General features: G+C 34.5%; 3 protein-coding genes across 3 annotated transcripts in view; 2 read left to right on the forward strand and 1 right to left on the reverse strand.

Annotated features, from left to right (window-relative positions):
* The window catches only part of LOC141339276 (uncharacterized), a 727,444-nt gene that overhangs the window by 614,510 nt on the left and 92,253 nt on the right, over positions 1-20,681 (forward strand). The gene's annotated exons all lie outside the window — the stretch shown is intronic.
* Positions 1,157-7,369, forward strand: LOC141339280 (uncharacterized). The gene is made up of 5 exons (XM_073844907.1): positions 1,157-1,538; positions 1,960-2,031; positions 2,242-2,358; positions 2,459-2,509; positions 5,766-7,369. Exons 1-4 carry the CDS (start codon positions 1,166-1,168, stop codon positions 2,506-2,508), a joined length of 612 nt encoding a protein of 203 aa, XP_073701008.1. The 5' UTR covers positions 1,157-1,165; the 3' UTR covers position 2,509; positions 5,766-7,369.
* On the reverse strand, positions 15,704-20,681 carry LOC141338806 (uncharacterized). Its single transcript, XM_073844421.1, has 6 exons — positions 20,630-20,681; positions 17,893-18,213; positions 17,362-17,643; positions 16,361-16,456; positions 15,949-16,013; positions 15,704-15,757 (listed from the first exon to the last, which is right to left on the reverse strand). Exons 1-6 carry the CDS (start codon positions 20,679-20,681, stop codon positions 15,704-15,706), a joined length of 870 nt encoding a protein of 289 aa, XP_073700522.1.

A 20,681-nucleotide genomic window follows, 5' to 3' on the forward strand; every position in this document is an offset into this window, starting at 1 on the left:
CGCATAGGCAGCGCAACATGCAATAATAAAAGTCCCGAGGCTGTAATCGTTTCTTTAGAAATCACCTTTAAGTTTCGTTCTCTGTTCGTCACTTGCGCACCTTAATTTGGGTGTGCCGGATCTTTATTGGAAATAAACTGACACAGTCTAGTTGGTGAAACTGTGAAAAGTTTTCAAAACAGTATGTTTATGTATCAATAACGATTCGATCTACATTAGTTTATATGATCACTTTTTTAAAAATCGTTCGTAGTAGTAGTTTAGTATTGGTGTTTAGCGAAGGGTAAAAAAAAACCTTTTTATCTATATTTTTTATAAAATATAATGTAACCACAAACATTATTTTGTGTGTGTGTGTGTGTGTGTGATTAATTATAGGTTATTGATAGGTAAACAACAGTTATACATAAAGGGAATCTATTTTTTCTCACTCTGTGTTTCTCGTTGATATAGCTTGCTTGATTTTGTATTTACAACCCTTTCTGTTGTACGCGAACGGTTTCATTTAAAAATAAAAATATGTACACATGCTCTATCATAATGTTAAATGGCAAAATGTTTATGGTCAGTTTAGATAAAACATTCAGTCCATATTTTCATTTTAAAATGGCGAAACAACCAAAAAAAAAAAAAAAAAAAGTAGTTTAAGTAGCTGGATTTTTTTTTTTAAAGTAAATAAATAAAGATAGGGGTCTCTTCATTCCACTTCAAATAAAGTTTTCTAATTATTCCAACACGTTTCTGGGCCTTTTTACTGTTCTTAATTCCTGTGATGGAAAGTAATTATCAATACAATTTATTTTAAAAACAAAAAAAATAAGGTTTTGTCTTCATACATTTGTATTTATGAAGGGGGAAAATCCAGATCAACATTATATTAATGAAAAAAAAAACATTATTTTTTTTATTTTTTATTATCTAATATACAGTCACTGGATATTAAAACAACTGTCAAATATAAATGCATCTTGTATTTCAAAGTAAATAAATGCATAAAGATATGAGGCTGAAATAAATAAAAGTAAATAAATATTTCTTCACCAGAGATTTTTATAATCTACAATCATTGGAGTTCTCATTGGTGTGATTCTAAATTTCATGTCAAATGCACACATGCAGTAATAATTGTGTATCTGTAATTCCAGGTGTGGTTGGTGATGATGTGATGACAGTGATGGAGGGCAAATCAGTCCTTTTGCACTCTGGTGTTACCAAACAACAACATGACAAGATGCTGTGGTATTTCAATGACACTCTGATAGCTCTGATCAATGGAGAGCCCAGTAAGAGCTGTGTGTATGATGGCGAAGGTGGGATGTTCAGAGACAGACTGGAGGTGGACTATGCAACTGGATCTCTGACCATCACAAACATCAGACCTGAACACACTGGGCGTTATGAAGCAAATTTCATCCAAAGCAAGAGCTCAGGAACCAGTCACAGCCTGAACCGAAACAGCAAGTGTAACAGCGCAAAAATCACCAAGAAAATGAGCAACATTGGCGACACCGTAAAAACATTCAGTGTTTTCGTCACTGGTAAGCAATTCATACTATTCATGCATTGCCTGAAGGTGACCTCCCTAAACAATGACTTTCAAACCGGTTTAAACTTGTTCCTTGTTTATAGAAAAACAACTTCATAACATATTTTGAGGCAGACAAGATTACAGACTGATACTCTTTAGTCTTTTTTTTTTTTTAGCATACATATGATTTAAAATAGATGATATTTAAAATAATAGAACTGGTCTTTTACAACAATACAATGATTAATTATTTTGACTGGCAATATGTTTCTTGTGTTGTTTGAACACATTGTAATTTTAGTAAGGCAGCACTGTTTCTTCCCTGTTTGAAAAGGTTTTCCTGCTGCTACAAATAAAAAGAACTGCCTTTAAAAAAATAAATTAATTAAAAATTTGTTTTTGTTTTGTTGTTATTTCATTGTGTTTTCCAGCCTCTCTGTCTGGTCCGGAAAAAATCAATAAAGAATTGTACTATACGGAGAAGGAACAAGAGTTTGAAAAGAGTATGTTTTTATCCTTCCCTTTTTTGTTTCGTTGATCTACAATGGGTTACACTATATTTTATTAGTTAATTTATAAAAGCACATTATATTAGTGTTACATTACAGTAATTACAGTATATTAGTGGCATTTTATTTCTTTTAAAACGAGTGTTAAATGTATTATCCATGCAGTGAATTGTTTCTTGAACTGTCTGTCTGTCTCTGTTTTAGATTCGGTACCATCTTTAAGTCTTATATTGGGAATATTTGCTGGTGTTGGTTTTCTGCTGGTGGCTGCTGCTGTTGCTGGTGTGATTTACTTTGCACGTTACAGGAGGTCTAACAAGGGCAAGTATCACCTACTGTACATATGCCATTGTGAGAGGAAAACGTAATATTTTTAAAGCAAATTCAGTGTTTAATTGTCTGTGCATTTTTGTTTTAACAGAAGACATGGAGGAAAACAAGTCTGAGCAGCTGTTGAAAGTCCCAATATGAGGTAAAATATATAGAATTACTGTAGCATGTCCAAAATAGTAGGTTGCAAATGGTCTGCTAGAATCTGCTAGGTCTGCTTTGTCATCCAAGAAGTTCATGCCTTTCTTTTTTCAGTTGGTAAGAAATTGTTTCTTGAGGAAAATCAGGAATTCTCTTCATATAGTGGACTTCAATGGTGCCCCCAAGTTTGAACTTTCTAAAAGGCAGTTTAAATGCAGCTTCTAGTGGCTCTAAACGATCCCAGCCAAAGAAGATGGGTCTTATCTAGTTTTTCTAAACAAATTGATAATTTATATACTTCTTAACCTCAAATGCTTGTCTTGTCTGGTCAGAACAGTTAGGGTATGACGAAATACTCAACGTCTTGTTTACTACTTCAACGTCAAAATCATCCCTTTTGTAAAGGACGTTTAATCTATTTGCATGTTCACTTTGTAAACACTGGGTCGGTACTTCTGCATCGATGTAGAACGATTCTGAAGTCGGGGAAGAAAACGAGATGAAAGTTCTTCAACATACCCCCAAACTGTATTAACCATATTGAACCAGAAAAAAAAAATAAAAATAAAAATAAAGTTTACGCAGACTTAGACAAGACGAGAGTTTGAGGTTAAAACATATACATTGTCAATTTGTTTAGAAAATTACCCATCGTTTCACTAGATATGGCCCTTCTTTCTCGTTTAGAGCCATTTGAAGCAAGCTGTATTTAAACTGCATTTTGGAAGTTCAAACTTTGGGAGGCCCCATTGACGTCCACTATATGGAGATAATTCCTATTTTTTGTTTCCTCAAAAAATTAAATTTCTTATCAACTGAAGTAAGAAAGACATGAACATCTTGGATGAAGGGGTGAGTAAATTATCTGTAAATTTTTGTTCTGGAAATGAGCTCCTCCTTTGAGACAACAGATGGTATAGTGAACACAAGATCAGATTTTTTCGCTTCAGTTCTGAGACAGTCAGACACAAATGGATTTGAGTTGTGTCTTTAGTGAATTTAGGTTCAAAATCAAGTTAAAAATGTTGATGCTTCATTTTCATGACCTTGCTTATATGGTATCAGCCCATATATGGTATCGTTTGAAAGCTTAGAGTTTCCTTTTACCAACTTTTAGTTTTATGATGAATAAAGTAGTAAAATTAAGCTTAGAATTTCTTTCATACCACACACGAATTTCCGCCAGATGACTGCGAAGAATTTTTGCAAAGGATGTGTATTTCTTATATTTTTCACAAAACAGACAAGTCATATATAAGTCAGAAAGCTCTTATTCTCAGGAATGACCAACACAGATCGAATGATCTTCAATTGAATTGCGATGTCAGAATGTTACCTCAGAGGATAAAAAATATTTTCTGTTATCCTTCTGCACATACTACTGCTTCAGTCAGCCACAAACAGACGAAATTCCATATCTTTTAGATTAGGATCTCTTCTTTCAAACAAAACCATTTTCACTTCCGTTTTTCTTCGCTTCCATTGGTAAGATATCCATTGTTTTGCGCACTGATGCGCCTTGTCTGGAAGATGCGCTCTACAAATCATAGCTGCTGCAGGCAACGCAGTAAAGTACAGGAGGTGTTTCAGTTAATACACAGGCAAACATAAAAATTAAACACAATTCAGTGAATAATCAAGAAAAGTGCCTTGGTATGTGGTAAAATAGGTTTCTAGGGGAAATGTACCTTTATAAAAATTTTTTTTTTTTTTTTTTTTTTACAAATAAAACGCACAAAAACACTTCTGGGGGGAGTGTGACTACCTTCGGTAATAATTCAATAACTTCTAGTTAGAAACTGTTATATGAAAATTATTTTTTGGTACATCCTGAGACCTAGTGGAATCAAACAATATAAGTTGAAGAGAGCTGGGAAACACAGAACCTGAATAACAGACTTTCAAAAAAAAAAAAAAGGTGTGTGTGTGTGTGTGCACTGTAATATTTGGAATGTACATAATGTTATTTATGAAGAATTACACTGATATTATGTAGTTTAAAGGAGAACTCCGGTGTGATATTGACCTAAAGTGTATTGAATCATGATACCGAGTGTGAACGTACCTTGCATATCTCATCTCGTCTTGTCCACTGCTGTCCGAAATCTGGGGTCAGTTAGCCGATGCTCACAACAGGTTGTCAATGAGAGTCAAAGGGGCATCGAGGCAGTCATGTAAATAAATCACTGTTTTACGCCATTTACGAGGCACAAAGTAGCGCCACACTTCATCGGTAGACTTCCAAGGGCCCCGACATTTAAAACGAGACATTGAGAACTCAGAAAAAGCACCGGTAGTTTATTTAAGAGAAGATTTATGCAGACAGTAACTGCAAGATGTTTCGCGGCCGCCGCCATCTTGAATTGAAAGTCTACCGATGAAGTGTGGCGCTACTTTGTGCCTCGTAAATGGCGTAAAACAGTGATTTATTTACATGACTGCTTCAATGCCCCATTGACTCTCATTGACAAGCTGTTGTGAGCATCGGCTAACTGACCCCAGATTTCGGACAGCTGGACACAAACCGAGATGAAATATGCAAGGTACGTTCACACTCGGTATCATGATTCAATACACTTTAGGTCAATATCACACCGGAGTTCTCCATTAAATGGTTTTCTATACAATGAAAACATTTTTTTCTATTTTTTTTTTTCCTCCATTGTAGGAGTATAGGGCAACCATTTGAAATTAGGTACGCCAAATGCAGGCGGAAATCCCCGAAATAGCCGCAGAGTTTAAGAGATTAAAAATATTAGACCGGTGCATTAAGCCTAGCAGTCTAAACACAACCTAGATCAGGATTGCCCAACCCTGTTCCTGGAGATCTCCTATCCAGCAAGGTTCAGCTTCAACCCTGAAGAAACCCACCTGAACCAGTTAATTAATCTCTTAAGTAGCACTTGATAATTACAGACAGCTGTGTTGAGCAGGGCTGGAATGAAAATCTGCAGGTAGGTAGATCTCCAGGAGCAGGGTTGAGCAGCCCTGACCTAGATCCATAGCAATATCTCCAAGATGCTATAGAGAAACCTACCTATTGCATGTATCTAGATATTCATCATTTATGAACAGTAGCCTGTGTTTTACCTCTGAATAAATGGATTATCAGCAAAGTCTTCATAATGGAAAATAAACACTGTAAACTGAATCTTATTAAAAGATCATGACAGATGTATTGATTTTCTATAAATGTAAACACTGTTCATTTTGCTCTCCTCACCTGTGAATTGTTTTTTGTTTTTGTTTTCTTACAGAAAGAGAGAGGTCTCATTATCTATATACTGAACAGGATCAGCCGATACTTATTGATCTTAGCCATCCTTAGCCTCTTTAATGTCTTTATTTCTTCTTCTTCTTCTTCTTCTTCTTCTTTTTCTTCTTCTTCTTCTTCTTCTTCTTCCCTAAAAGTATAATGGCGACAGCGATCATAAACTTGGCAGGACGATCCCAGTTGTGCATCGCTACTCAGGCGCCCAGATGCACATCTGTACGATACTAGGTGGCGCCATGATGAGGTGACTTGCATTTTTGCATTGACAAAGCGAATGAGAAATATTTTAATAAATATAATTGATTTATAACTCATTTGGGGAATCTAGCTTTAGGAGTCTGTAGGGCCAAAATAACTAATGAAAACAACTAATGATTATATACCTCTAACTGCTCTTGTCCACAAAAGTAAAGAAAAGATTTTTACTTCCAATTACTTCCCTAACTCCCTGTCCAAAAACAGTCACTAAAGAATGTGCATGTGGTATCACCAATAAGTTGATTAATCAAACTGACAAAAGCACAAGGCTGATGCAGAAAGTGACAAAGGAGGTTTTTATAAGTAGCTAAGAGTCAGATGATCAAGCAGGGCATGGCACCAATTAGACTGCAGGAACCAATCGGACATCTTCCTGGACAGATGACATAACAAGGACATATAAAATAGGATAAAGTGGATTTACATTATTGAAGCACCAATACCATTTTCCAGACTGATCCATTTATGACACCAAAATTCTGAGTACTGGCTAATAAAAATATTACAAAGTACTGAAAATTATTTTTGGAAGAATTTTAGAACAAGTATGTGCTATTAAATTAAAAGGTATATATTAAAGTATACTTTAATATGTATAGCACCACTTTTTAATAGGGCAACAATATATGACAGATATGACAGAGAAATATAAGCTATTGATAATCTTTAAGTGCGCTAAACTAAATTCTAAATATTCAAATATATAGACGTTTGCTATTTGAATGGGTTCCTATGGAGACTGGAATAGAAGAGCTTACGATCTAATGTTAGAATTCGTAATGGCGGCACTCATCTTTTACTCTGAAAAAGGTCTTTATAAATACATTTTTGGACATTGTAGTAATAAATACAGTGAAAGCATAACTCAAGTTGTATTACGATAAATAATTGGTATAAAAAAAAAATAAAATCTCCTAAATATACAAATATTCTGTCAGCAACCAAACAAATGTTAGTGGCTAATAACATCAATTCTGAATGGCCTGCCATTATGCAAATGGACATATCATGTGAACTATTTATGTTTTCACTAATAACTAATTTTCTACTTTCTACATGTGGAAAACAATTAATTCTGAATGAAATTAATCACTTTTTGATGCTCAGAAAGAAACTAATTAAAAACTATCAGGTATTTTAGTCATTCTTTTTCTGTTGCTTTCTGTCACTAGATCTAGAAATTCATTTGTAGAATGACGGTACTGGTGAAAATATTATAAGTTGTACCAAAACTACATTTCAAAGTACAATGTTAAAAAGAAACATGTATTTATAAAAAAAAAAAAAAAAAAAAAAAATTCTAAATTCAAATAAAGTTTTGAGCTGCAAGGTCTATCTCATTATTTGTTTGAAATTGCCCTTTGATGTCATTTGATATGTAATTTGTCTAAATTGGTCCACACATACATCACATATCTTACATCAGTAAAAAAAAAATATGACTTCTTTTTCAGCCGAACAGTAAGAGGGCATGATTTCTTTGGAAGTTTCATCTAACCCTATCACCGAAGATTCGAGATGGATTTTGCAACTGGATTGCTAATCAAGCACATGGGCCTTTGGTACTTGGACCCCTGTGATGCTGATTGTGGCTTTATTTATATATATATCTTTATTCACTTATTAGCGGTCCAAGCACAGATGTTTTTGTGGAGAAGATTTTTCTTTAGTTGTTTGTTGAAGGTTGAGATGATCTCAGCAGATCCGATGGGGGTTGAATCCAGTGTTGGTAAAAGTTACTTTTTAAAAGTAATGCTTTACAATATTGTGTTACTCTATAGAAAGTAACTATTTGTGTTACTTTTTATGGAAAGGCCCTTTCATGCCAAAAGTGAAATGAATATGCTTCAGACTGAATTAAATGCCTCTCCCTCTGGACCTCACTCCAATTTCTCTCAATATGGGGACAGTCAGTCAATAAATGGAAAAACAAACTTACTTACTTGAAAAAGTAACTATGATATTTTGTTGTAAATTTAAAATAAATGTTTAGTTACTTAAATAAGGTATATAAAGGTATAAAAAAAGAATGCCGTGAATGCTTAAACCATCACTTATTTGAGGGCTCAAATTCACTGTTCAGAACATTAACAATTATTAGGTCATTTCTGCTTTGACTGAATGATATATATATATATATATATATATATATATATATATATATTTTTTAATTAATTAAATTTTAAGTTAAAACTCCCGCTCAGGTGATACTTGGACCATGCAAATGCCAAAAATAACATCTTTGAAATTTTGCCAAGTAACATTGCAAACAACAATAAAATCATAGAACACATCAGATTTTATTATTTCCTCTTTTCCCCCTGATGTTTATATTATTTAAAAAAATGCTATATACATGCTATAATTTAAATGTATCATTTAGGCATGTTGACAATAACTATAGGCTGTCTTCAACACTGTCTATGATATGTTTACAGGTGACTTTTAAAATTTGCTTTGCTTGAGAAAGCGTTAAAATATACTCCAGAGGCAAAGCGCAGTAACTACATGTGCACATTTGGTCAAAATTGAGTTAAGGCTTCAAATGGACTTTGTGACAACTGTTTTGTCTTGTGGCAAAGTCTCCTGGTTCATTTTTTCCCTGGTTCAGTTAATTCGTTCAGAGGAACGAGAGTGTCAACATGTTTGACTAGCTTGTGTAAAAACTTTAAAGGCATTTTTCTCAGTTTTAATGTTGGCGTAGTTACTGCACTTTGCCTTTGCAGGGCAGTATAAAATTACAATGTTTTTTTTTTTTTCATTTGATTCAATATGAAAAATACTAATAATATTTTCAGTTTTGTATTTTCATTGCAGTGCATTTGGAGTGTTGACGACCTTTTTTATGACCCAAGGGCATTGATAAGCAAAACTTAGCTTCGACACACTGAACAATACCTTTAGACCACATTGCTATTTGAACGTAATTCTTTCATCAAATAGTGTGGTTTATTTTTTTCCATATAATATTGAAAATCATTTACACTTTTTTTTCTGAAAACGCCGCTCTCTTAAGGATGCAGTGCCTATATTGGTGAATTCAGTATTACAAAACTGAATGGAAAAATACGTTAATAAAATCTCTAGTTACAATGTTGGCAACATTTGGCATCGAACACAGCTCAGCCACTTAAAATCAAGCATTACAAGTAATTGTGGTTGATTTAGTCTAGCCGAGGAAAAAAATGTTTTTTAACATAATGCTGCCATTATGTCCCTTATTTCAGCAAGACAATGTCAAGATTCATTCTGCACATGTCACGCCAGTGTGGCTCCATAAAAGAGTTCAGGTATTCACCTTTTTCTTCAACTGGGAAGTAAACCTATGGGAAAACTTTAAATTGTGAATAATTAAATGCACTCTTTTTTTCATACATAACATCACTAATACATGGTCTTCACAGGTCTAGTCTGATGTAGATGGTGTCCCTGACTAACCAGCTGCTAAGTACTCAAACATCTTTAAAAGCAGTGAACATCAACCTCCTATGTCCGAATTAAATGGGAGAATGAAGGAAACATCATTATAACAGAAGAGGCTTGGTTAAAAACATGTAAATCCCAATAGGAAACCACAGGATCACACCAGTGGAGGGTATTTGCCTGGAAAAATGCATTTCGATTTTTTTTTTATCTCTGGAACAAAAGCGTCATAGTGAAATATGATCTGGGTGTTGGAGACACTGTAATTCAGAAGTAGCAAATCATCATCATATGTGACCCTGGACCACAAAACCATCCTTCAGTCGCTGGGGTATATTTGTAGCAATAGCCAAAAATACATGGTATGGGTCAAAATAATTGTTTTTTTTTTCTTTTATGCCAAAAATCATTAGGAAATTAAGTAAAAATCATGTTTCATTGAGATTTTTTGTAAACTTCCTATTGTAAATATATTAAAATGTACTTTTTGATTAGTAATATGCATTGCTAAGAGCTTCATTTGGACGACTTTAAAGGTGATTTTCTCAGTATTTTTTTTTTTTTTGCACCCAGATTCCAGTTTTTCAAATAGATGTATCTCAGCCAAATATTGTCCTATCCTAACAAACCATCGATCAATGGAAAGCTTATTTATTGAACCTCAGTTTTGTAAAATTTTACCTTATGACTGGTTTTGTGGTCCAGGGTCACATATATTCACATTATACCCCCGTTTTGGAAAGACATCCACCGGACATTGGAGGCCATATCCAAGATTAATATTCAATTTCAGTTTCATGTGTTATATTTGGGAAATGCATTAAACAAACTTTACACATCTATTGAAAATATTCCTTGTTGCAGCAAAAAAAAAAAAAAAGCTATTACTCGTAAATGGCTTCACCTCTCAAAGAATGGAAAGCAATTGTGATTGTAATATGTAAAATGGAAACCCTTACTTTTTTTTTATTAAAAAAGCAAAATAATTGGCTTTTTTATGGAGTATGTGGAAAGACTTTTTGGACTCTGAGAATTAGCACTGTTCAAATAATTAAAATTATATCTCAGTAAGGTAAATTTAATGTAGCAAGATCACCATTTCACATGTGCCTTATACTGGCTGGTGAGTTTAAATAATTTATTTATTTCCGCTTTCCTTTTTTTTTGTTTTTTTCCTTTTTTTTCTATTTCCTTTTTCAATTTTTTTTTTTTTAATTCGTTCCTCTTTATTGTATATTATTCAGGTTCTGTAAGCATTATAAAAATGTGTCCTGAAACGTACAGGAAGTCAGCTGAATTGAATGTTACTCTTTTCTTGTCTTTCTGGATTTGTATTGTATCTTTTGACTCTCTTGACATAAAATATATATATATATATATATATATATATATATATACTTAAAAAAAAGCAGTGAACAAACCAGCTACCTGAAGTTCTTTCTTTTTTTTCAGCAGAGCTAAAAGTCCAACATATTCAGCTATAATCATGACTGATCATAACTGCATTGTCAATACCTTATCTATCCCACCTTTGGAGTTTAAAGCACACATCATCCTTATCGTGTAACCAGGGACAATGTAACCATTATGCAATATGTGCCCTTTATTCTTTACTTTCTGTGGTTATGTTTCTTAAATTATGTTACATTATTTCTTTAGGTGAACACCAGATAAAATATTGGGAATCTATTTCATCCTCACTCTATTTGTGTTTCTCGTTGATGGTAAGTTGCTTGACTTTGTATTTACAACTCTTTCTTCTTTAAGTGTGCAGTTTAATTTCACATTAAAGCCATTTTACTCTTGATTCCTTGTCTAATTCCTTGTCTTAATTTGAAGGTCCATGATTTTAGTCTTAAAGAAAAATGTATTTTAGTAACTTAGCTATTTTTACAATGATACAGACACAAGTTGGCTCTTTAACACAGGGGTTTATTCCTTTGGCATGTCTGGTTCACGGCGTGAGAACTTGTTGGCCACTTAATGAAAAGAGGTCCTTGAATACTTGAAAGTCTCATAAAAGTTCACTTTAAAGGTCTTTTGGATTTAAACATGAATAACGACCATTTTGAATGCAGTACAGCATAACATCCCGATGCATTTGTTTATCAGCTGTCTGTTGGGCAAACCTCAAAATACATTTGCTGCACATTACATTACATCACATTTAAATTTTAAACTTAATTCAAACAGACTTATTGCAGGAAATTATGAATCATGAAAAATTTGAAATAAGAATAATATTTATGCCACAATATATTTTTAGTAAAATAATTGTTAAATAATCAAAAGATTTCATTCAGATGTACACATTCACTGGTGTGCATAATGTTATTAGCCAAGCTCTGAAGGAAGCTTTTATGGCACCTATTGTATTTGTTAGTTTCTTCTTCTTCTTCTTTTTCCTCTTCTTCTTCTTCTTCTTCTATGAAATTTGGCATACTGACAGAGGACAGCATCGACATTAACCACAATGTCTTTATGTCAAACTTTGTAGTGTCACAACATGTCCAAAGTTTTATTCATGTTAATGCTAATAAGATTTTTAACTGTAAGGGCTAGAAACAATTTGTTCCCTCTGATTTCTGCTCATGCCGATTTGATTGCATCATATGACATAATTTTCCACCATAAGAATAACATTCTTGACCAAATTGAGGCTGTATGTCTCAAAAGCTTTGTCGTAGTCAGGCCAAAGTTGGTGTGTGTGTGTTATAACAACTATGACCTGAGGCTACCTGCACAGTTTCAGCCCAGTGCCACCTAGTGGTCAGGAGATATGAAAAATTGCAGCTTTTCTGCACGGTTTGCCCAAAAAAAATAATTAGATTCAGACTCTAGCTTACTCATATTGGCCATTTTTGGTTGTAATGATTTTGTGTTGTCTAACAATAATATTAAGTAATTTTATTGTATATAATCGTCAGGCAACAGGGAGGTACTATTAATATCAGGGTATTAAAATGTGTTGTTAAATGTGTGCTTATGTTTTACTTTTACTTTCACTTTCAAATTTGCGATCATGCATATTATGTGCATGGAGAGTGGCGGTATTGATTTTACAAGATAATATATTTGTAAATTATTCTTTCTCAAGCCTACCTAATAATAATAAGCGTAAGTAGCGCACTCACGTTTACTTTCACTTTCACTTTCACTTTCGAATTCTCAATCATGTATACTATGCGCATAGGTAGCATCGGTAATGAATTTACAAGATAAGGTATTTGTCAATGACGCCTTTTAAAGCCAACTTAATAATAATAATAATAAGAAGCCAACAGCATTGTAATAGTCCACATTAAGTCAATAAACCACAAATAACAATAAGTTTAAATAGCATTTCAGCAGGTTAGGTATGTTTTCCTGCTGCCTGAAAAGAAAGCTGCCTTTAAAAAGGAAATAAAAAAAGATAAAGAAAAATAATAAATTGTTGTAATTCCATTGTGTTTTTCAGCTCATTTGTCTGGTCCAGAAAAAATCAGTAAAGAATCATACATTATGGCCGGGGAAGGTAGGAGAGTGTGAAAAGTGTGTTTTCTCCCCCCTTCCTTTTCCCCTTTTTGTTGTTTTCCTTTTGTTCGCTCACACTAATGACTGTCTGTTTTTCTCTTCAGCACTGTCTTTAAATCTTATAGCGGGAATATGTGCTGGTGTTGCCGTTGTTCTGCTGCTGGTGTGATTTACATTTGTTGCAGAAGCTCTAATAAGGGCAATCTCCTATACAGATGCTATAGTGAGAGGAAAATGTCATCATTAATAAGAATTATAACTGTTTAACGGTCTATGTTTTTTGTTTTTGTTTTCAACAGAGGACATGAAGAAAAACAAGCCACTGTTGAAAGTCCCAGTATGTGGTAAGATACTCTACTACTGCTGGTATCTGATTAAACGTAACCTTATTAACTGTAAACACTGTTTTCTTTGTTTTTACCTTATTTCTTTTTCTTACAGAAAGAGAAAGGTCACATTATCAGAGAGAATATTAACAGGATCAGCAGAGGTTTTTTCATTCCATTCAGAACACATGAGGCATGTGCCAACAATCCAGACTCTTGTTTCCTGTGTGATGTTTTTTTTTTTTTTTTTAATGTATGAAGGAAGGTATTGGCAATATCTCACATGTAGTAAGTTAGTCTTGCCACTAGGAACATACTACAACCTAGAACAAGGAAAAAAATATTTTGGGGGTGTATTGTTTTTTTATGATAATATTTGAACACTGTACATACAGTAAGGTAGCTATTGGCAAAACACCACCTATAGTATGTCTGTCTAGTCACTATAAACATACCACAACATTTGGAACATGAAAAAAACACACTAAATTACTGTAAGTTCTGCATAAATTGTGCACTGTACATTCAGTAAGAGAGAAATTGACAAAATCTCACCTGTAGTAGGTCAGTCATGTTTGCACTTTGGTAAACTATATATATGTTTTCTAAAAAATTTGTGTACCGTTCACACAGTAAATGAGCTATTGGCAAAATCTTCTGGCCACTAGGAACATCCTACAACCATTGGAATATAAAAACCATTTGCTGAATCATTGTACTTCTTTCTAAAAAAAATCTGTCTACTGTACATGCAGTAAGGGAGATATTGGTAAAATGTTACCTGTAGTTAAGTTTTGTAACTAGAAATAGCCTATACTACAACCTTTGGAACATTAATAAAACCTTCAGTATATTTTTGAGCAAAATATGCGTTAACTGTGAGCGTAATATAAGGAGATCTTGGCAAAATCTCACCTGTAAGTCAGTCTGGACACCTACAGCCTTTATGAACAGCCTTTTACAGTAGACTTTATGAACATATTGTGTACTGTACATATATGAAGGAATGCATTGGCAAAATCACACCTATAGTAAATCATTATAAGTAACACAAGCTTTACAGTTTAACAATGTGTTTTTCAATTATTAGGCCAATCATGAAGTAGCTATTAATGTGGTGCACTGCCATTATTTTGGCTAATGCTGGACACTACTGAATGATGCTCATCAGAGTGGATTTAGAAGTGAATATATGGAAAGGCGACTGATAAAGTTGGTATATATGCCGTATACCCTGCGTATACCCTGCACTGCACTAGTTCTGAAGTATCCATTAAATTATTGCATGGTCAAATCAATGAACCTCATTCCAATACAAAAAGCGGCAGCGCTCTGGCTGTAGGCTAATCCAGCCTCATTGTCTCCTACCCCGACGGTAATGGTACCAACCGCGAGAGCAAAATCACAATAATGAGTCATGTTTTATGTGTTCAAAAATCTTATTAAGATTTGTATGGTTAATATGGCCAGTTCATTCTTAAATGGTGTAATCATCTTTCCACATTGACAGCTTTTCCGGTTTTACGTTGTTGTTTTTTTTTTTCCCTTTGGGGGCAGTTAAAATAGACTTGTGTTTTTCCAGGTAAGGCAGGACTGATTGCATTATGAATCATTATCACACTACAAGCCCACAAAGATTGATCCCCTGACATCGACAAAAATAAACAGGATATGACCTTTATAAAAAATAAAAATAAAAAGTTGTGACGTCAAGAACACTTCTTCTCAGAAGTAACTTCTTTATACTGCTAAAACAGCCACTGAAACTATCACTGGTTATCTGGCATTCAGGAGTGTGACTGTGAGGTCATGTAGAATGGAGAAATATCCATATGCGTGGGTACTGATTTTTAAATTTTTTAATGTTTAATATCTTTACATTTCACATTTGCAAAGCAATATCAATGTCAACAAGAATATTTTACTTGTCAGACATTAGTAATGGGTTCATCATTTGTATTGAAAATGTTTTGCGTAAGGCAGACGTCAAACTGTAGGCTTCGTGTGAACAGAAATGGAAAAAACCCTTTAACAACTAACACCTCAGATACACTCACAAACTAACATTAACCACAAAAATGTAGCAGTATGCATTCTCATGAAGAAGCCATTTATATGCCCAACAAGTCAGACCACAATCTTTGTATAGCTGTAAAAAAAAATGTGAACACAGCAGGTTTCAGTTTGACTCACAAACTGAGCAGATAGTGGACTCAGAGCTCAGAGCCTCCAAAGGGAGTCCAACTTTATCCACTCTAGCAGTCTCTGACTACTACTAAATCATGTGTTTCCTTGTTGTTTTAGCCAAATTAACACTAGGTGTGTATGCCTTTGGCTGGATTGAACCGACAGGCGAGAGGTTTCCGGAGGAGGCTCTGAGTCTGGTGCTCAGAAAAATATTTTATCTTCTCATGGCGATTGGTGCATACTCTACTTGAGGTTCCTCTTCAATATTCTGTAATAATAATAAAAAATGATTTGTTGATCTATTATATTTAAAACGAGTCTTGAGTATTGCAGGATATGAGTGATGATCTTCTGGCTGTTTTTTGTTCTGAATCACAATGTCATATACTGTACAGTCCTAGATTTGACTGGCAGTTAAATTGATACAGAGATGAAAATAATTGAAATAGATGATCTTACCGTTTTCTGTGCTTTTCCTCTGTTGAATGTTGGCTCGATGTAAGTGATCTCTTCAGGATTTCGAACTGTTTCAAAAATAATAATAGATGCGTTATACAACAACAACAACTCTTAACTATATCTGCTTCTTCACAACATATGTGCTGTTATTATTGGGCTGTCAAAGTTATTAATGCACACATTAAATTAATTCATTGTGCAAATATGAAATGTTTAACGCTTCATTACATGGTTTTAATGGCTTAAACAAACAAATGCAATTTTATACAGAAATTTAACTTTATAATGTCGTTTCATTACAATAATGCAAAATTGCATTTCTGTATTTGTTTTGATGCAGCTTTTCTGAGCAAGATGATTGTCTTTTAATAGATAATAGCCAAACACTTGCCATTTTGATCAGATTTTCTACATTTCCCGCACATGAGAAATACCCCGACTGCAGCTACAATCAACAGAGATCCAGCCGCAGCAGCAACAGAGATCAGCACTATCAGAGATACAGAGCCTGTAATGATAAAGAGACACAGTGCTCTAACTGTAAACTATTGAGAGTCAGTGTATTTTTAAAGAAACAGAGCTTATAACATTTCTGATTTTATAATCACTGAAATCAGCTCTGGTCATTATAATCAATTCCGTAAATGTCAGTAAACTCTAATATCAACTGTTACATGTTCCTCATGCCTTGTTAGGACTTTTGCGTAACTTCCTGTCTCGAGTGCCATGTTTGTAGTTTTCTCAGGTGATTGTCTTCCCTATAGGTGTTCCTCATTTGTGTTTATATAGCCTTGTGCTTCCTCTTTTTGTAGTTGTGGAATGGTCATGTGTTTCTGTTCCCTGCAATCCTTGGTTCATGGTTCTTGTTTTGCCTTTGCGTTTAAACATTAATAACCTCTTGCATTTAGATCTGTCTCTGCCTGCGTTCCCATCTTTCTCATTCTCCATTATTATTACACAGTAACATTTACATACACATTTGCATGGTGACATTTTACAGGCAAAGCCAGAGTCAGAGTGGGACTGAATGTAAAGTGTGTAAAAGCCACATGTATTCTGGGTTGTGGATTAGGTACCAAATCATTGCTAATCTAAGGCGTTTGGCCTGTAGATTATTATAGCATTTAGTTCTAGCTCACAACTAACTACTTTCCAAGCAGCCATTTTTTTATTTATTTTTTTTAATTCACAAGTTCAATTTTAAAGATACAAATGCACTGTGTGTGTTAAGTGTAGCTGAATGTATTGACGCTCAACTATTGGTCAACTCTTTAAATTTGAATATCAAAATCCACCCAACTTCTCATTGAATATCAAACTCTTTGAATTTCTTTGTGTGTGGGTAATTGTGCAGTCCTTTCAGCACATGACCAGAAGACTGATTAGTTAATGCTAATTTCACCATTGCCTTACCTGGACATCGTTGACAGAGTTTGCTGATGTCCAGATGTTGAGTCTGGTTGCTGATGGGATTGTTGATCACACAGCTGTAGGTGTTTTTATCCTGATATTCCACCTCCAGAGGTAGAGAGAGACTGATGCTAAGATCAGACACACTGATGCTGGACAATAAACTGTTTCCTTTGTACCAGGAGAGAGTCACGTCACTCACATTCACCCCTGAACACACAACTGAACAGGATGATGACGAACATTGTGAAGAGTTACTGCTGATGACAGGAACAGGCAGACGAGCTGGGAAAGATTTGAAAAATCTGATTAAATAGTATATAAAAGGGCTGTTTTTGACGTGTTGAGGGAGAGTTTGTATGCCATTCACAAGCAATATACTGCTGTGATAACATATTTTTTTTAAATATATATTTTATTTGAGATCCCTTCATTATAATTATTCAAAGGGAAATTGTTCAATAGGCTAAAGTCTTTAAAAAGTCTTAAGATTAAAAATAAACTAGTTATAGCAATTTAAAATATTAAACTCACCATAGACAATGAGATTGAAATTCTTGTTCACACTGTTGGACTGTAGTTTATAGAGTCCAGCATGTTCAGTTGTGATGTTTGTGATGGTCAGAGATCCAGTTTGTTCGTTCAGCTTCAGTCTGTCTCTGAATCTACCACCAAGAACATCATCAAATACAGCCATGCTGTCACCTGTTGTATCGATTTCAGCTATTAAAGTCTTGTTATATCCAAATCTCCACAGAATCAGATCCTCATCTATTATTTCAGTATGATTAGAGTTCAGAATGACAGAATCTCCCTCCAGCACTAACATTGACTCCACTTCATCGGCAAACATACCTGAAGAAAATTTGTCACAGATTCAGGGTTAAGAATGACTTTGTGTTGGTTTACTTTACTATAGGACCAGTACACTGTAATTATTTAAAATTGAGAAAAACAAACAGAACACAAAACAGCACCACAGAGAAGCTAAATTAAAAAAAAAAAAAAAAAAAAAAAGTTGAGTGAATCGCATTCTTGGATGACAGATCTGAATGCAAATGTAATATACATGATTAATTTCAGAATTTTTGGATATAAGAGTGACATCATATCCATCTTTACTATATAAAACAGTAAGCACTAAAACTAAATAAGCAAAAACATTAATATCCAAACATATAAAACATACATTCATTACTTACCAGACAGTTTGCACAAAAACATGGCGAACAAAATGACAACATGAACCATTTTCTTTGCAATGTGTAATGATAATGCTAGAAATGTCTAATAACAGGCTGCTTGACATGACAGAAGTGAGATATCCATCTAGTGTTTGTGTGAGTGTGTGCGAATCCTCCCCCAACAGGATCTGACCACCCTTCACTGAAAGTGCACTGTTACCATAAATGTTACACAGTGTCAGTGGTCACAATATTGCCTACATTCTCCACTTTAATTCTGGCAGAAAACCCTCTTTAAAATAATTATGAAGTGGATCACAAATTTACTGTTCTTTATTTATTTTTATTTTTTTTCTAAAAAAAATATATATTTATTTCAGGATAAATTAAGAGAGATTCAGTTGCAAATGCAGATTAAACAGTTTATTTGGCAACCTGGAGTCTCCAAAATCCCAAACAGAGAAAGCAAGAGTCTAACAAGTAGTAACAACTAAAACTGCAAGGAACTGAGGTATAACAGAACACTAACAATACTGCATAAGACCGCAACACACTCATCAGAAATCACAACGATCTTATGACAAGATAAACACAGAGAGCAATATCTATCTGCAATACGTCTATTGAACGTTTCCTATCAGAAGTCAAATAGAGAGAGAGATCTTTAACAGACATCTTGTAGATGTATATGTGCTATCTGGGCAGTGAACACTGTGAACCGTGACAATAGGTTACAAGGTATAGTGTTAATGTGCATTGTTGTGACTAACACAATTGTGTTTAAGGTTTAAAAGAAACATCTGTAAACTTAAGAGTTCGAATCATGAATAATGCATGAAGGGTAAGAATTAACAATTATTTTTATAGAAAAGGTGCTTTGTGTGGAGTGGATTCAGATTCAGATTGTTCTTACTGTTTCTTAATATTGAGCTTCACATGCATTCAGTGGATGACATTTACTTTCTGCAAGGGAAAAACACACTGTGGCTTTTTGTAGGTTTGTTTACATAAAATGCATTGCATTTCCATGCTTTTATTTAAAGAGACTTTGTCATGAACCCCCTTTTGACATATAAGAAGACACTGTACTATTAAAATGTACTATTAAAATGTAAACTTTCTTACAGCTTATATAAAAGGCAGTCTACCAAAAGGACAGCTTGTGGTATGTACAACTCTATTATGTAACAGTGTTGCTAAACTCTGCCTCAGCAGAAGACAAGTACTGCTCACTGCAGATCCAAATGGCCTCCAGCTCCACCTCTCTTGATGTCCAGCTCCACCTCTGAGTGAACAAAGGGGTGGAGTAAAGGTTGGGGATAGTGTAAGGGGTAGGGTTAGGGTGTGGTTAGGTGTCTATCTCCACCCATTACCTCCAGTAAGGGGGAGCTGGAGCTCCAGCTCCTCCCATATGGCTTGCAGCGAGAACCCTCTCGCAGAAGAAGATGCCTGCATCTACATCGCTGTCTGTTTAGCTCCGCCCACCGATCGGCACATGTAGTGTTTCGGAGAGAGGCTGACCCTAACCTTAAGCAGAAACTGAACGATAAATAAGGCTCAGAAGACAACAAGATGCTGTGCAGTGCCATGTTTTAGAAAAAAAAAAACAGTCTTTGCATTGCCTTCCTTCTGATCCCAGCGTTAGGAAAGAGTGGATGAACTTTTATTTTTAAGTTCCAGACTTCCAGACCACATCAGTAAGAACTCGGTCCTTACTTCATTTTACCGCGGATTTGTTTACAAACAAGGCACAATTCGATGCGGGATTTTCAGAAAGATAATCTGTTAAACAGATCGTTTGAAATGATTACGCGTTTTTAACCTAAACAACAGCAGCGTCCATCTGTGATGGATGTAGACTGTCAAACATACAGGTATTGTGCCAATCATAACAGTGGGCATTTACTTCTACAGGACTATTCAAACAGAACGTTCTGATGACTATTACTTCTAAATGATGATGGATTTTTAATGTAAAAATCTTGATAACATTATAAGTGGACCTCACATAACAGTATAAAATAAAAACGGAGGCAGTTCATGACCCCTTTAAAAGATCGCGAGTGGAAAATAATGTTGACTTGTACTTTCCCTGTTCCTGTCCTTGAATGCTTTCTCTTTCACTGAATCCGCGTGCAT

The sequence above is a fragment of the Garra rufa genome, chromosome 7, assembly GCF_049309525.1.
Source record: "Garra rufa chromosome 7, GarRuf1.0, whole genome shotgun sequence".
Lineage (NCBI taxonomy): Eukaryota > Metazoa > Chordata > Actinopteri > Cypriniformes > Cyprinidae > Garra > Garra rufa.

What these genes read in the sequence shown, in the direction of transcription:
- LOC141339280 (XM_073844907.1), top strand. Translation starts at nt 1,166, where the DNA reads ATGACAGTGATGGAGGGCAAATCAGTCCTTTTGCACTCTGGTGTTACC. An exon ending in GGAACAAGAGTTTGAAAAGA is followed by an intron (nt 2,032 to 2,241) that starts GTATGTTTTTAT and finishes TCTCTGTTTTAG; the next exon opens with ATTCGGTACCATCTTTAAGT. An exon ending in TTACAGGAGGTCTAACAAGG is followed by an intron (nt 2,359 to 2,458) that starts GCAAGTATCACC and finishes TTGTTTTAACAG; the next exon opens with AAGACATGGAGGAAAACAAG.
- LOC141338806 (XM_073844421.1), bottom strand. Translation starts at nt 20,681, where the DNA reads ATGCACGCGGATTCAGTGAAAGAGAAAGCATTCAAGGACAGGAACAGG. An exon ending in ATTTCTCATGTGCGGGAAAT is followed by an intron (nt 16,014 to 16,360) that starts GTAGAAAATCTG and finishes TTTTTGAAACAG; the next exon opens with TTCGAAATCCTGAAGAGATC. An exon ending in GAGGAAAAGCACAGAAAACG is followed by an intron (nt 15,758 to 15,948) that starts GTAAGATCATCT and finishes TTATTATTACAG; the next exon opens with AATATTGAAGAGGAACCTCA.